Source organism: Arvicola amphibius, chromosome 5 (genome assembly GCF_903992535.2).
Source record: "Arvicola amphibius chromosome 5, mArvAmp1.2, whole genome shotgun sequence".
Lineage (NCBI taxonomy): Eukaryota > Metazoa > Chordata > Mammalia > Rodentia > Cricetidae > Arvicola > Arvicola amphibius.
This window is the reverse complement of record NC_052051.1, coordinates 122738446-122755919: the sequence shown is the minus strand read 5'-3', so window position 1 is coordinate 122755919 and position 17474 is coordinate 122738446. Positions and strand designations below refer to the sequence as shown.

At 44.0% G+C, this 17474-nt stretch overlaps 1 protein-coding gene across 1 annotated transcript; it reads left to right on the top strand.

Annotated features, from left to right (window-relative positions):
- Ticam2 (toll like receptor adaptor molecule 2) lies at positions 1-15575 on the top strand. Its single transcript, XM_038330495.1, has 2 exons — positions 1-239; positions 14633-15575. Exon 2 carries the CDS (start codon positions 14691-14693, stop codon positions 15384-15386), a length of 696 nt encoding a protein of 231 aa, XP_038186423.1. The 5' UTR covers positions 1-239; positions 14633-14690; the 3' UTR covers positions 15387-15575.
- The last annotated feature ends 1899 nt before the right edge of the window (positions 15576-17474 follow it).

The following is a 17474-nucleotide window of genomic DNA, read 5'->3' as shown; positions in this document are numbered from 1 at the left end:
ACACCGGGAGGCCCGCAGAGCACGACCTCCGAAGGTGAAGTCCATAGCCCGGAGGGCTCCATGACCAACCCAGGTCTTCCCTGGGCGTGGCGTGCCGAGTCGCAGCAGCTTAGGAACAAGATCTCTGGCAGTCACATCCTAACTTTCAGACCTCTGCGACAAGTCACCTGTCAATAAGGACTTGTTCAGTGGGAGAAGAAAACTGAAGAGCCTCGTGGACGCGCAGCACTGCTTCCCAGGCAAGTTGCGGGCTCCGGGGAACGGGCGGCTGGGAGTAGCGTGCAGCCCAGGTCGGTAAGCAGGGTCTGCTGGGCAGGCCCGGTGCCTCCATCCGAGGGCTGCCCCTTTCTGGAGGGAAAACCCGCGCACCTATTTGCCAGTCACGGGTTTCGTTTTGACTAGGAAGGTTTTGTCTTAAGACATATAGTGGAGGCTAGCCTCCACCCCCATGTGGCCCATCAAATTTCTATCTTCCTATCCCTCTGGAGTGCTGGCAACAGATTTTTGAAAGACACCCAGGACCATGAGCAAATAGCCCAGCGGCTTACGTGACTTTTAAGAGCTCTGTGCCGTTTCAGCCAGCCACACAGAGCAAATGCGGAAAGATTTGTGGGTGAGTTTTTTTTTTCTTCTGCTTTTCCAGGGCTAATTTGAATGGAAGTCATTTGAGCTGGTTTCAGTATTGCATTAGTTAGAACCACTCAAGCTCTGTAGAATAATAAACTTTTAAAAAGTATTTTAAAATATGATCCTTACAGACCTAACATTTCAGCAGTGTCATGGACATATTCGGAGTTAGCTCCCTTGTCTATCATTTCTACTAGAGAATAGATGAGCATGGAAAGAATAATGAGTTATATTTGAGGCAAAGTCATTGTTACTATATGGGGCTTGAAGTACAAACCACGTTTCTGTCGTACAATCGCATCTCCTTTGCTCCTCATTTGGTGGATATTTTTTTTTAGTCATCAATTTAGCAAGTGTGTAATGTTGAATACCACCTTTAAATAATACCCCCCAGGCCAAATGTTCCCATATCCTGGCTCCCTTTTGTGAAGTAGCCTCTCTGGAAGGCTTGCCTCTGGGCCTGTGTTCCTACTTCTATTTTTTTTCTTCTCCTCCTTTTCCCCTTGCTGGCTCTGGGTGACATCAGGGACAGTCTTGTGAAAGTTGGTGTCTGTGCACAGTTCTCAGTTCTTGTCTTCCCTGACCAGTCAGTCGCCATTGTCATAGGCGTGTGCCTCTTCCATGGTCTGCTTTCTTCCTTAGACTTGCAGCTTTTTGGTTTCTGCTGTGTTCCCACCCCATTGGTCACTGAGGTCACAGTGACTAAAGAGTGTCCCAGAGCCCAGGTCTTGGCTATCTTTTTCTTAGAGATATATTCTCCCCAGATGATTTCCACCGGGAACCATTAGTCCCTGACTATAGGTAACATCTATACAATGATGGCTTCCAAATTATAATCTCTAGTTCTACTTCTTTTTCGTCCGCAAGCACACATCCAGCTCTTTATTGATGTGCCCAACTAGCAATCCAATAGATGTTTTAATTTCATATATGCAAACAGAACTGTTGATGTCACACACAACGCACTCAGCCTCTCATTTGCTTGCTTTTAGTGACCTTCCATATCTCAGTGAACGGTGTTGCCGTACATGCGGGTCACAATCCAGGAACTATTATTTTCTACGGCCCTGGGAACTGAGCCTTGTGCATGACCGGGGAGTGCTCCACCTCTGAGCTACGGCCCCAGCTCTAGGACTCATTCTGTCCTTTGGTTGGTTGGTTGGGTTTTTGTTGTTGCTATTTGAGACAGGATCTTGCTATGTAGGCTGGGGCTGTCTTAGAACTCACTGTGTAGACCAAGCTGACCTCAAACTCAGAGAGATCCACCTGCCTCTGTCTCCTGTCTCTTGCGTGCGGGGACTGAAGGTGTGCATGAGCACCCCAGGCTTGTGTCTTCATTTCAGCTGAGAGTCAAGCCTCCATCAAACTCCGTGGTCTGCACCTGACTGCCTTCTCCCTCTCAAGCTAAGCCATAGGAGATGTTTCTGTCCTGGCTTCTCTAGAGCCAGCCTCTAAAAAGCAGTGAATTTTTTTTTTTTTAATGTCAGAACTTTTACTCTCTTCAAAACCCTCTGGTAGCTTCTCGTCAGAATGATTAAAAAGCAAAACAAATAAACACTTTAACAGTGGCTTTAAAGGCCTGGGATCCTACCCCCGACTCTCTGATCTCTTCTGCCTTCCCTCTCTGCCACAGTGACCCCTAGTCCCTCTGACTCTTCGTTCCCCCTCCTTTTCCTTCTCACGTGCAGTTGAGCTCTGCCCTGGTATAACCAGACCCTTTGCCGCTGCCCTGCGAATGGGCTGCTAGGTACTGAAGCTCATACAGCAGCGGGCCTTTATCCGCTCAATCCAGGGGGTTCCTGAAAACCATATGGAAAGGAAGGGTTTCTTCATGCACATACCTATAGGATGGCTTCATTTATCAATTAAGCATAGTTAGAAATTAGCAACTGGTGAATAGGACTGTGATAGCAGCATACTGTAATAAATTTGCCAAAGTAAGGGTTACTTGGACACTCACCCTGTACTACTCTGACAGTTGTCTGATAGTCTAGATAGTGACTGCCGGACAAACAGAATATACAGTGTGGACATGCCAGACAGAAGGATGACTCAGGTCCAGGTGGGACACTGCTCAGACTAGTAAGAAACTAAAACAAGAATTACACATTTCTGGACTTTTCCATTTAGTAGTTTTGGATTGTGGTTAAACCCATGAAACTGAAACTGAAGGAAAGCAACGCTGAGTCAGCAGAGACGGCTGCGCTCCGTGAAACTGTGATATCTGTAAACCATCCGCCTGCTGCTGCTGATGTTAAAACTGGACAGCCATTTTTCTTTTTCTTTTTTTATTTTTATTGATTTTTTTATTGAGCTCTACGTTTTTCTCTGCTCCCCTCCATGCCTCTTCCCTCCCTTTCAACTCTCTCCCAAGGTCCCCATGCTCCCAATTTACTCAGGAGATCATGTCTTTTTCTACTTCCCATGCCGATTAGATCTATGTATGTCTCTCTTAGTGTCCTCATTGTTGTCTAGGTTCTCTGGGATTGTGATTGTAGGCTGGTTTTCTTTGCTTTATGAATGAGTACATGTGATAATTGTCTTTCTGGGTCTGGGTTACATCTTATTTTTTTTAAGATTTGTTTTATTATGTATACAATGTTCTGTCTGCATGTTTGCCTGCAGGCCAGAAGAGGGCACCAGATCTCATTATAGATGGTTGTGAGCCACCATGTGGCTGCTGGGAATTGAACTCAGGACCTCTTGAAGAACAGTTAATGCTCCTAACCTCTGAGTCATCTCTCCAGCCCCACCATCTTTCTTTTGACTGTCATTTGGACATTCCATTGTCTTAAGATTAATTCTATTTTTAAAAATAATCATCTTCCTTGTTTGGAGATTTGTCTTTTATGCAAGTTCTCATTTTGTCTTCTAAATATAGAAAATTAAAGAAAAAAGCTGGATATGGTACCAGTCATCCATAATCCTAGAACTTTGAAATGTACCAAAAAGAATCGGCAATAATTTGAGAGGTGGTGAAGAGAAAGTCTAAAAGATTGAATTCCCAAAATCAAAAAAATAGATACGCAGATGAAAATCAGTTTTTCACTTTGTTTTTTGTACTCTGACAGAGGCATTTTAAAAATTATATATATATATATATATATATATATATATATATATATATATATATATGCAGGTAACCACTAGCTATAAGACTTCCTCCAGCGCGCGCGCACATACACACACACACACACACACACAAATATATATATATCAGTGTTCTGTCTGCATGTATGCCTACATACTAGAAGAGGGCACCAGATCTCATTATAGATGATTATGAGCCTCCATGTGGTTGCTGGGAATTGAACTCAGGACCTCTGGAAGCGCAGCCAGTACTTTTAACCTCTGAGCCATCTCTTCAACCTCAACAGAGGCAGTTTTTAAAGTAATTAAACATTTGCTTTCTCTAGGGCCTCCTCTGCATGCTGTGGCAATGCTCAGATTCTGGTGACTGAGCAGTATTTATAGTTGTGGAGAGCACTGGAGAAGCTCTGGGAACTGGATTTGTTGTGGAGTTAGCAAATCCATGCCATTGCAAAATTTGCAGATATGTAAAGAGAAGATGAAATATAGTTAAATATGAAGGTGGCTTAACCCATGCTATATGGGCATTGAGTTAATGTGACCTGCATTTTAGAAGACAAAACGTAGAAAATATTTTTATATAGTAAGCCTCCTTTCTTCATATAGCATAATCCTTGCAAAATACATGTACCTATGTGTGTTATGTATGTGAGAAATATTTATGTGTTTATATATATATATGTAAATATATATGAACAAAAATAGTTACATGTCCTTGTATATATAACATCCACAGATAATCAATACTAATTTTTTGGTGTAGTTTTTCCTGTCCTATTTTATCTGTATTTTGCATTACAAAGCTTGGGTCAGCCTATATATACCATTTTGTATCAACTAATTATTACAGAAGGAATTAATTTAATTCATAAACATTGTTAATAGGATTCTGCCATGGGAATAAATAACACTTTACATTGCCATTTGCCAGAGTGGGTTTTGAGGCAGTTTGAAGCTGCCTTCCAAGTCAGCAAGGACTACAAGAGTGCTGAGGTGACCACACCATTTCAGCAACACAGGGGAACACTACTCAGTTCAACCCAGACATGGTATGCTTTCTGACAACATGGCCCTAAACAGTGTCTTGAAATAGAAAAGACTACTTCTGTAGACAGTGGGAGCATATGTTCTAAATAGGCAAAACACAGGTAAGACACACAAGGGTGTGCTGGTAACTTACTTACGAAACTGTATAAATAAATGGGCCTGTTGGCTTGTCTACAGGGGACTGTCTTGATTGTTAATTGATGTTGGGAGACCCAGCCATTGTGAGTGGCACCATCCCTTGGCTTTGGGCCCTGGGTTCTATAAAACTAAAGAGCATTAGCTGAGTGCTAAGCCAGCAATCAAGGATGCATTATTCTCTTTTTGCTCTCACAGCAACAGAAATGAAGCTAGAACAGAAGGTTTCGGGGATTGCCAATAGTTTTGGATGTTATATCTTTGAAAGCTAACAAAGTAGGGGCAGATGTTACAGAGAAAAGGAGAGATGCAGTCATGGAGGGTTAGTATATTATTCAAAGAAAACAGAGTTTTTCCCTCAAAGGTACAGGTTATTATCTGGGGATCTTTAAGCAATTGAAAAATAGCATTTTTCATTTCCGATTTTCCATTGCAGAAAAAATGTTTCTAAAAATAACCTCAAAAGGGTAGTGATGTGGAGGCCATGGGGCCAGCTGAGTTATGGGATTTATAGTCATCTAAGGAGGGATATGAGTCTTTACCTCATAGAGACAATACCATGGAAAAGATTAAAAAAAAAAGCTTTGTAAAGTTTAGGAGACATATTTGCAGGAATCAAAGATTAGTTGGGAGAAGCTAGGGAGAGAATGGGGTGTGAGGGTTCTTTCCAGGGTTCTGCCTTGGTAGACAGATAATATAAAACTTTCATCTACCTTTAATCCCAGCACTCGGGAGGCAGAGGCAGGCGGATCTCTGAGTTTGAGGCCAGCCTGGTCTACAAGAGCTAGTTCCAGGATAGGCTCTAGAAACTACAGGGAAACCCTGTCTCGAAAAACCAAAAAAAAAAAAAAAACTTTCATCTACAGAGAAGCATGTCTGAGGTAGAACAGACTGAAGAGGAAAAACTGGTAGGTGTGTCCATTTGTCCATCTACCCATCTATTTTGCACTTCTGACAGTGTGTTACGAGTCGGGTTATTGGCTTGACCTACTAAGAACAGTAGTGGTCAGCTGTTCCAGGAAGCGCTATGGTCCCTGTTACTGGTGTTTATTCTTGTGGTCTTGGCTTCGTGGAAATCCCACAGAACAGCATTCAGAGTTTGAGTCTCCTGTGGGCCCAGAGGAAGGGGTGACTTTTAGAAATAAGAACACTAAGTTTACTCTCTATTGGACATCTCAAATATAGATGAGCTCATTGACCTTTGAAAAAGTCTCCTAAGGCAGGAGTGGTAGCACATGAGGCAGGAGTCAAAGCTGGACTACATAGCCAGACCCAGTAATCTCCTCGAGTCACGAGAGGCCTTCAGCCATATTTCTTCCACTCTTGTAACTATCAGTCAATCCTCCCAGGCTGCAGGAATATTTGAGGTGCTTTCTTAATAGCAAAACATTGCTACTGTTTCTGTGTGTTTCTGTGTACATGTGGGAGTTTGTGGGTATGGTTGTGCATGCACATATATACACATATATATTGTGTAAGCCAGAAATCAACCTATGGGATTGTCCCTTAGGATGGCCACCCACCTTGAGTTTTGAGGCAAGGTCTCTCACCCTGGGACTAGCCGATTCAGCTTGGTGGTGAGCAAGCCCCGGAAGATCTCAGGTTTCTTCCTCCCCAGCACTGGAAAATCAAAGCAGGAGGAGCTTGAAATCGCTTCCTACATCGCAGTGCCGACAGGAAGCGGAAAGTGATGGATGCATGCTCGGTTTACTTTCTCCTTATACAGTCCAGGATCCCAACTCGGGGAATGGCGCTAACCACAATACTCAGGCCTTCCCACCACAATGACCTAACCAAACAATCCCCCGCAGGCATGGCCAGAAACTAAACTAGATCATTTCTGGTGGGTATGTGAAGATGCTTGGCTTCTAAGTCATTCTAGATCCAACTAGTTGGCGACTGACACTGACTCCCGATTTCCCCCTTGTCGACATCACATGCAAGCGCATCACCTTTCACTCTTTGTCCCTGTAGGCTCACAACTGTCAATGGACAATAAATTCAGTCCAACATCAAAAGATCTCAGTCCTTAATAGTTTCTAGACTTTAAAAGTCAAAATTCTCTTAATTATGAGTTCGGATAAAAATTTAAAACCAAATCTCATACTTCTAACATAAATGACACAAAGTAAACATTTTTGAGATTTATTTTATTTTGAATTATGGGTGTGTGTTGGGTGTGTACACGTGACTACAGGTGCTCTTGGAGGCCAAACGTGTCAGAGCCCCTGGAGCTGGAGTTACAGGAGGTTGTGAGCCCCGTGACTTGTGTGCCGGGAACTGAACCTGGGTCCTATAACAAGAACAGTATGCTATAAAATGCTTTTATAGCTATAACAGTATGCTCATCACCTCTGAGACATCTCTCCATTCCCTTGCCAGAGTTAGCATTCTCATTCCAAAAGAGAAGAATCCGAGCATAGCAAGGGATAGTCAGACAAAAATCAAACCAAAACCCAGCAGGGTGAACACCAAATCCTGTAGCTCAGTGTCCGGTATAGAGGTGGTCCTAGTAGTGTCACAATTAAATTGGCCAGGCTCTAAACGCCTTGGGTAGCCTAATTCCTCCAGCTTTGCCATCTGCAGCACTCAGCCTTGCTCTTGAGCCCCCTCCACTCCATACCCACAGATTTCCATGGCAGATATCCCACAGCTTTGCCATCACCTACACCCTGGGGTCTCCACTGAAGCCTGGATTTCATCTTCACAGGTTCACACATCAGTCTCTCAACACTTCACTGCAAGGACTCTCGTCCAGGCACATTACTGCCTGTCCTCAGCTGCTCTCTGAAACTGTGGATAGGGATTCCACAATCCCTCAAATGTACGTCTTTCATGCCTCCCAAAATGAGTACCATGGGGATGTTCTGCTGACAGTTTGAGACGTAGCATTGACTACAGCTTTTGTGTGTGGATGTCTGTACTTAAGTCTAGGAGCCCGTAGATCAAGAAAGGGGTATTGAATCCTTTGGAGCTGAAGTTGTAGGCAGTTGTGAGCATCAAATGGATTCTGGGAACTGACCCTATACCACCAATCAGCTCCGAAATCATGACACAGAGACTTACTACTAGTTCTAAATGCTTGGCTTAGCTCAGGCTTATTTCTAATAGCTCTTTTAACTGTTCCCACCCTCCAACCCCCATTCTCCCCCTCCCCACCCCGAGACAGAGTTTCTCTGTGTATCCGTGGCTGTCCTGGAAATCTCTCTGTAGACTAGGCTGGCCTCGAACTCACAGAAATCCACTGCTTTGCCTCCCAAATGATGGTATTTAAGGCATGCCCCACCATGGCCCAGCACCTTTTTCTCTTTACGTTTTACCTTGGGGCTTTTTGCTTTTCTTTCTGTATGTCCTGTTCATGGCTGGCGGCTGCCTGGTTGACTGGCCCTGGGCATCTCCTTCTCTTTCTCCTTCATTCTCTTCATTCTTCTCTCCACTCTTCCTGAGCCTAGATTTCTCCCCCCATTTATTCTGCCTGCCAGCCCCACCTATCCGTTCTTTGCCTACCTAGTGGATGGTCAGTTCGTTATTAGACCAATCAGGTGCCTTAGGCAGGCAAGGTGAAACAAATGCAACATATCATTACATCATTAAACAAATGTAAGACACCTTTACACAATTAAAGTAAAATTCCACATCATAAGCAAATGTAACACACCTTTACACAGTTAAAGTATAAAATCCCACATCATAAACAAATGTAACACACCTTTACACAGTTAAAGTATAAAATTCCACATCATAAACAAAGGTAACACATCTTTACATAGTTAAATACTCCACAGCAGAACCTGGCTTCTCAGCAAGTCCAGTATGAGTGCTAAATTACTGAACCATCTCTCCAGATCCCTGAACATAAAAGTCTCTTCTGCTCATAATTTCCCCCGCCCTTCCCTTACCTCTGTTCTACACCTGTATCCCACATGTGTAAACTTGAACCCTATAACTATCTAGTGCAGAATGATCCCAACATTTGGGCCTCTGATTCCTGAGCGTTTTTGAGACCCATGCTCTCCTGGTCCTTGCTCCCTGCTGTAAGTAGTCCTCCTGAGTGCATTCCCATCATCTGGTACCCTGCATAAAGCAGAGTGCAGTGGGTCCTAATTGTCTGTCTGCCCATCCTGGCTTCACATCTTTCAAACCCAGCAAGTCTTGGTATAGGATAACTTTTCAACAAAACCTGTAAATAACAATAAAACATTTTTTCATTAATAGCAAAACATTAGTTGAACAAGAAGCATCAACTTTACCTATTTCTGCCACAAGATGGTGCTGGTCAGATAGGAAAGAAAAAAGGTTCTCCGACCCAAATATCAGACATACTAGGGTTTTAAATGTGCTAAATTTCGGAGGTACTTATTTAAATATATAACCTTTTCCCATGATAAACACACAGGCAGACTGAAAGTTTAATGTTCATATGTATTTTATCAGATTATTATTTTACTCCTACCATTTGAGAGCCCCTCTAATTAGATGGTCAAAATGTTTTTAAAAGATTAACTTTAACTTAATGACAGGAAACTCTTAGGTGAGCATTCTATCAGCTGAGCTACGTCTCCATCCTTCCAAGGAAGACTGTATTAAGAGTCCTTCTGAAACAACAGGACCCATATGAGATAACTGGAGGCCAGGAGAAGGGGAAATTTTAAAGATTGGCTTGCAGGACGGGGAGTGCTAAGTAGGGTGAACCAGACTGAGAATTGAGAGCACATTCCTGGGGTTGGGGATGTATCTCAGTGGTATTTGGCACTAGGTTCAATCTCAAGTCTGGAAAAACAACAAAATAATAACAACCAATAATAGCAACAGTAAGTTGATACATTCTTGACTCTAAAGGCTGTGTTTCCTTCTCCTGGCAGAATCCTTCCTCTGAACATCCAGCTGATGGGATGTGGCCCATCTACATTACTAAGGCTAACCCCATTCACTCCAACTTTATTGATTTAAATGTTAATCACCTTTTATAGATTTACACTGGCCAAACCCCTGACTACCACAGCCTGGGGAGCCAACACCTAAAATTAACCATTACAAAGAGCAGAATGGGGAGACTAAGCTTAGCAAGAAGGGGATGTGCACACTGATGTTTACTTCCATCTTTAGTCATGGGCCAGACGGGGTGGCTTGCAGCTGAAACCCCTGAGAGGGGCCTCCTGAGAAATTTCTGCAGAAAGAGCAGCCCTGGTGCTCTGACCTGCTCTTTTTCCTAAGACAGACATCTTCTAGGAAGAAGAGTGAGCCTAAGACTCCTCCGTTCTGCGGCTGTGCAGGAATAATAGCATGCAGACATGATATTTCTCCCCAACAGGCACTGCCTGTTACATTTCAAAATGAGATAGGAGGCAATTTGCAGCAAGGTCTCCATTGCTATCTTATTGGGAATAGAGAAGAAGAGACCTTCTACAGATATCCACCAATGCCCCTCCACCTCCCCCCACCTCTCTCTCGCACACACACAATTGTATCCATACCACTCTGCCCATTTATCTAGTGAAGACCAACTACTCCCTTGTCTGCCCGTCACATCCCTGCCTTCCCCTTATGTCATACATAATTTTCTCTTCAACGCTTACTCTTTGCTATTGATAGACATCTTTATAAAGTATCCCTTTCCCATCCACTAGTCTTCCTTCATTTTTTTTTTTTTTTTACCTTTTTTCTTTGTGACAAAACTTTCTAGGGCTGGGAAGATAACTCAGTAAAAAGTGCTTGCAAGAGGACCTTGTTTTGATCCTCAGAACCCATGTTTGTTTGTTTGTTTTTAAAAGTTGGGGTGGAGGTGTTCATTTTGATCTCAGCAAACTCAGATCTCTGGGGCTCGGTGGCCAGCCAGCCTTGCCTAACTGTTGAGTTCCAAGTCTCTGTCTGAAAAGTGAGGTGCATAAGCCCTGAGGAATGACACTTCAGGCTATCTTGCATCCTGCACACACATGCGCGCGCGCACACACAAACGGGTTTTCTTTCTGGTGTGTATTTGTTTTTTGAGACGGGGTTTCTCTTTGTAGCTTTGGAGCCTGTCCTGGAACTTGTTCTGTAGACCTGGCTAGCCTCGAACTCACAGAGATCACCTGCCTCTGCCTTCCGAGTGCTGGAATTAAAGGTGTGTGCCACCACCACCCCACCTACACCCGGGTTTTCTATATTGCTTTTCTCTGGCTTCCTTTTGCACTCTCCCCAAGTGATCTGTCCATCCCTCCCGCACTGTGCCGAGTCTGCTCATCTCAGGGCACTTCCCTCTGCTCTCCCTATGTCTCAGTGCTTGTCGCCTGCTGTTGGTTGTCTTTTACTCTTTGACTCTTGGGGTCCACCACCCAGCTCCCAAATAGTTACATGGAAGCTTGTTCTTACTTATCAATGCCCGGCCTCAGCTTGGCTTATTTCTAGCCAGCTTTTCTTAACTTAAGTTACCCCATCTACCTCTTGCCTCTGGGCTTTTATCATTATCCTATATACCTTTCTTTACTTCTTACTTTGTGGCCTTTCTGTGTGGCTGAGTGGCAGGCCACTCACGTCCTCCTCTCTTCCTTTTCTCACTCCTCGGTGTCCTTTCCCCAGATTTTTCCTTCTATTTATTCTCTCTGCCTGCCAACCCTGTCTATCCCTCTCCTGCCTTGCTATTGGCTGTTCAGCTCTTTATTAGACCTCAATCAGGTGTTTTAGACAGGCAAAGTAACCCAGCTCCACAGAGTTAAACAAAAGCAACATAAAAGAATGCAACACATCTTTGCATCATTAAACAAATGTTTTACAAAGCCGGGCGGTGGTGGTGCACGCCTTTAATCCCAGCACTCGGGAGGCAGAGGCAGGCGGATCTCTGTGAGTTCGAGACCAGCCTGGTCTACAAGAGCTAGTTCCAGGACAGGCTCTAAAGCTACAGAGAAACCCTGTCTCGAAAAACAAAAACAAAAAACAAACAAAAAAAAAACCAAATGTTTTACAAAATAAATGAATGTAACACATCTTAAATTAATATTCTGCAACAGTCCCTCTTGGCCAATCATAACGCAGTTAAACACTCTCTGTTAACTGAAAAACCAAAAAAACCAGGATGTATGAAGATAAATGTCAAATAAGTATCTCCAGGGTTAATCTCTTTCCAACTCTATAGTATCCAGTGTCTGTTCAGCGTCGGTTCCTTTCGGTTCTGTTTTCAAAACATATCTCAATTCAGTCACTTGCTCTGCAGCACTATGTCTCAAGCCACCATTATTTTCTGCCAGGTTTCTTTGGCAAACTCTAGTGATCTTGCATCTGCACTTACTCTCCTCATTCTGTTTACTGCAAGCACTGAGTGATCCTGTGAGATCAGTTAGAGCAGGCTGCCCCTCTCTGCCTTCTCTTGGGATCCTGTGAAATCAGTTAGAGCAGGCTGCCCCTCTCTGCCTTCTCTTGTGATCCCGTGAGATCAGTTAGAGCAGGCTGCCCCTCTCTGCCTTCTCTTGTGATCCCGTGAGATCAGTTAGAGCAGGCTGCCCCTCTCTGCCTTCTCTTGTGATCCCGTGAAATCAATCAAAGCAGGCTGCCCCTCTCTCTGCCTTCTCTTGGGATCCTGTGAAATCAGTTAGAGCAGGCTGCCCCTCTCTGCCTTCTCTTGGGACCCTGTGAAATCAGTTAGAGAAGGCTGCCCCTCTCTGCCTTCTTTTGGGATCCTGTGAAATCAGTTGGAGCAGGCTGCCCCTCTCTGCCTTCTCTTGGGACCCTGTGAGATCAGTTAGAGCAGGCTGCCCCTCTCTGCCTTCTCTTGGGACCCTGTGAGATCAGTTAGAGCAGGCTGCCCCTCTCTGCCTTCTCTTGGGACCCTGTGAGATCAGTTAGAGCAGGCTGCCCCTCTCTGCCTTCTCTTGGGATCCTGTGAGATCAGTTAGAGCAGGCTGCCCCTCTCTCTTGTCATCTCCTCCTGCTCAGCTCACAGCTCAGTTCGTGCTCCACCCAAGCCCCCACCTCCCATTGCCCCCCAGATGCCAGGCAGTCAGTAGCCTCAGGACCTGTATGTTTGCTGCTCTCTACCCAGAATGCTCTCCTTCCAGATGTCTGCGTGGATACCTTTTGTCCTCATTTCTCTTACTCCCTCAGCAGACTCACTTAAACACAAAATGTCCCCCAGCACTTTTTGCCCACCTTTCTGTCCTATTTTCCCACAAACATGTATGTGGATTGTACCTTGCTTACCATCGACTTAATTACTTATATTCACATATAAGTAAATACTTATTTGTCTTTCTGGGTCTGGGTTAACTTACTCAGGATAACTTTTTCTAGTTCTATCCATTTACTTGCAAATTTCATGATTTAATTTTTTGATGACTGAGTAATATTCCATTGTTTAAATGCACCACATTCTATTTATTCACTCATCTGTCGAGGGACAAGTTGGTTCTTTCTGATTTCTGGTTGTTGTGAATAAAGCAGCAAGGAACATGGCTAAGCAATTGTTGCTATGGTGGGATAAAGTACCCTTTGGGTATATGTCCGAGAATAACTGCCTTTTTAAAAAAGGTGAGCTAAACTAAACACAGACACACATGGTGAGCAGTGACCTCATGAGACCCTCACCAGTAACAAAAGGCAGCAGTGAGTCCTAGCCAGTGAAGAATGGGCAAATCAATTAGGTTTTATTATCTCCAATGCATGCAGGCTACATTTTAGAGTGGCACTTTAGACTGCCTCTTGGTCAACTAGCACCTTGGAGCCAGCCTTAAAGAACAAATGCCACACATGACAAGCAGGGACTATCAATTCCTTCACTAACCTGAGGCAGCAACAAGGGATTTTACCCTCTACATGTACCAGAATAATATTCCAGGTGTGTTTTTCCAACAGTATCACCACTTCTAGATCTGAATTATGTGCAGCCTTGCCATTGTGTTATTTAGGTCATCGCGGATGTGGCTGTATACACATGTATGATGGTGTAAACAGAGAAAGTTAATTAAGAAGGAGAAAGACAGCACCAAGAACAGGTGCAAGCTGGGAAAAAGCATAGGCACAAACCCCTAGTTTATTTTCTAATCTGGTCTTTGAGCATAAATAATAGATTCTATATCCCGCAGCTTATATTTGAAAGTATGAAAGTAGTATTCATATAGTCTAAATTGTCTTTTGATGAAAGAGTTTCCCTTGAAGTTAACATTGCCAACATCTTCTGAAATTATTTAAACTCCACTCACGTGGATCACTTTTCTTTTGCCGCTGGTCTAACTTTTCTAATTCCAGAATTTCAGATCACAAAAGAATAAATGGAAAGTCATCCTCGGTTGGCTTTACTCGAGAAAGCCGCAGCTCTTAGTCCCTAGATTTTGACACAAACTGGGATATTAACTTTACTCGGGTGAATATTTGTTCTCTGGCATTCTGAAGACTAGCTGGGGAAAGATGGTTTGCGTAGCCTAATTTCTTCTCCATCACGTCCACCGCCACGGAGATTCAGTGAATCCTGAACACCGACATTTCAGGTCCCTTGGTGCTGATTCAGCAGACCGACTGTCAGTCAGCTGTGGGATATTTGCGTATCTGTTTGCTACCAAAAAGTTTCTCTTGTCTCTGGTAGCCCTCATGAAACTCACAAAAGCCTGATAGTTTGGTTTCTTGATTGGCTGCTGTTTCTTTCTTAGGCCTTTATGTTACAGTGGTTTTTTTTTTTTATTTTTAGTTTTTTTTTCAGTTTGAACAAAAGTTTTTTTTAATGTTTTGATTAAACATATAATATTCTGTTTTGTTATTCCCTTTTTAGATTGAGAAGAAATGCTGAGACTCAAGTAAAGCTCCCTCTTCTGCCCCACGTGCCCGCCATGGGTGCTGGGATGTCTAAACTGGATACCTGCCCCCTTTCTTGGCACAAGAGGCACAGTGGGGATGCAGATCCAGACTGCCATGAACCGGAGGATTCTAAGGATGTGTCCTTGCATGGTTTTGTGAAGCACAGCAATAGAACAGAGCCGCCGACAGGAGAGCAGGAGGGAGCTGAGGCAAAGGGAGAAATGCCTGAGGAGGCAGCTGAAGAAGAAGTCTTCCTCAAATTTGTGATCCTGCATGCAGAAGGTGACATAGAAGAGGCCCTCAGGGTCCAGGATCTGCTGCAAAATGACTTTGGTATCAGGCCGGGGATAATTTTTGCCGAGATGCCGTGTGGCCGGCTGCATTTGCAGAATCTAGACGATGCTGTAAATGGGTCTGCGTGGACCATCTTGTTACTGACTGAAAACTTCCTACGAGACACCTGGTGTAACTTCCAGTTCTACACCTCCCTGATGAACTCTGTGAACAGGCAGCACAAGTACAACTCCGTCATACCCATGCGGCCCCTGAACAGCCCCCTCCCTCGGGAAAGGACTCCCTTGGCGCTACAGACCATCAACGCCTTAGAGGAAGAAAGCCGAGGCTTTTCTACCCAAGTGGAGAGGATTTTCCAGGAGTCCGTGTACGAGAGGCAGCGAACGATATGGAAGGAGACTCGGAATGCGCTACGGGGACAGTCCGTTGCCTGAGACGAAGCAGACACCCGGCTGGCTCCTGTTTTGTAAACAAAAATGATTCATCTTCACTTGAGAAAGCAGTGTCTAGGCAATGCTTCTCCATGAGTGGGGCTGCTTTCAAGAAATCTGTGGAACACAGGAAAACTACATTTCTGCAGGCTTAGGGCTGTGGTACTTTCTGATGATAAACTCCAGGCTGTCGGTTTCTAGGACTTTTTTTTTTTTTAATAGTTTTCATAGTTTATGAATATTCTTAACTCATTTCTTACGTTACTGTGAACAGGCGTGTATGACAAATATTTTCAAACTACGGTATTAAAAGTCCTCAAAAGGCATGAACAAAATGGCTCCGATCGTGAGATACCTGACCACCTCATTCCTGTTTCTCTCAGGAACGGTACCACAAAGCATCCTGGTGCTGTCAAGCAGAAACACGGATGGCCAGATTGGGACATGTGCCGTGTAGATGCACACACGTAGTGGATCAGAAGTAGATGTCAGAATGGTTGGGCTTTTGCTAATAATCCAACCCCCCGTGGTTTTGCTTGTGCTGGAGTTTGGAACCAGGTTCCACCATGAATTAGCAATCATCCCGAGAGTTGTGGTAGCTGGGGACTATGTGGAGATGTCCCCTGACCTCCCAGTTCCCATCTGTAACCAGGGTTTTATCCGCAGGGCTTGTAAAAGGCATGCGATTTCTCTAGCTGTTTGCCTCTGAAATCAATAGCCTCGTATGTGAACCCTCATACACAGTGATTGATTCAGGGGATGTTTCTTATTTAGGGTGGTCCAACTGAGTGTGGGTGTGGTGTGTGTTTGTGCGGAGAATGTATTTGTACCATCTCTCCTTTCTGGGTCTAATATGCCCGTGTGGTCCTGTACCTTTCCCTCACAGAGCCGCAGCCTATTTGATGAAGCATTGCAAACAAGCACGGGCTGGGCTTGTGGCTAAGGGTGAGTCATGTCAAATAATGAGAAAGTGCCCAGTGGGGGCCAGGAGACCTACTTGCAAGCCAATCTCTGCCACTGAGGATGAATGTGCCAGTGGGCAGCCATTCTCCTTTGTCTAGGAAATGAAAGGGTTGGATTGATGAATCTCTAAAGGCTTTTTGTACGCTCCCAGGACAGGAAAAACTGGAAGCCAGAAAGCAACAAGCAAAGCCTTAAATGTTCATGAGGTGATGCAGAGTGTGATCATTGCAGAAGACATAATGCATGCTTACAATGAATTGATATTTTGCCTCATAATTGATTTTTAATGACAGTCACAGAAAAGAATCCATACATGCTTACTCAGGTTTTTTGGTTTTGTTTTTATACAGGGTCTCTCTATGTAGCCCTGGCTGCCCTGACACTTGCTGTGTAGACCAGTTTGGCATCAAACTCACAGATCCACCTGCCTCTGCCCTGGGATTAAAGGTATGCATTACCACATGCAGCTACTCAGTTTTTTTTTTAAAGATATATATTTTTTTTTTATAGAAACCCATGAACAAAGGCATTCTTCCCAGTTCATGTGTCTCCTGGTCCTCACTGCCCTGGGTCCCCCACTGCCACCGCTCACTTCTTTATAGTCACAAGCCACTGTGCAGCCTGCAGATCAGTCAGACCTCGTGTCTGCTTCCCAGAGAAGGTGACTGACTGCCTTCATGGCATTTTCTCAACCTTCTTTGCCAGGGTAACTCACTACTCCCTTCATCTTTTTCAGTTTTAGTAAGTGTCCCTTCATTATTATTGCTATTATTATTGCTGTAATGCTTTCAACTTCGCAAGTGCCATATAATAATAAGAAGACATTAACCACCCACCCTTCACATGCCTGCCAAACTGGAACTGATGCTGGGTGGCATTTCTTAACAAATGCTTTTCTTCTTTTTCATCTCCAGTGAAGACTGTAGAAAAGTATCCTGAGAAGTGTCAATCCATGTCCCTGAGAGCATGGCACAATGCTCCAGGCAACCTGGAGCTCGGCAGGCTTTTTGTTGTTGCTTTGTTTTGTTTTTGTTTTTATGAAGAACTAAATGTTAGGTACTGAGTAATTATAAGTGCTAAAATGAGCAAGAAATGGTTATCAAAGTAACTAATGATAAAAGGAGGCAG

Bases quoted from the DNA above. Each gene is read 5' to 3' on its own strand.
- Ticam2 (XM_038330495.1), top strand. From the start codon at position 14,691: ATGGGTGCTGGGATGTCTAAACTGGATACCTGCCCCCTTTCTTGGCAC.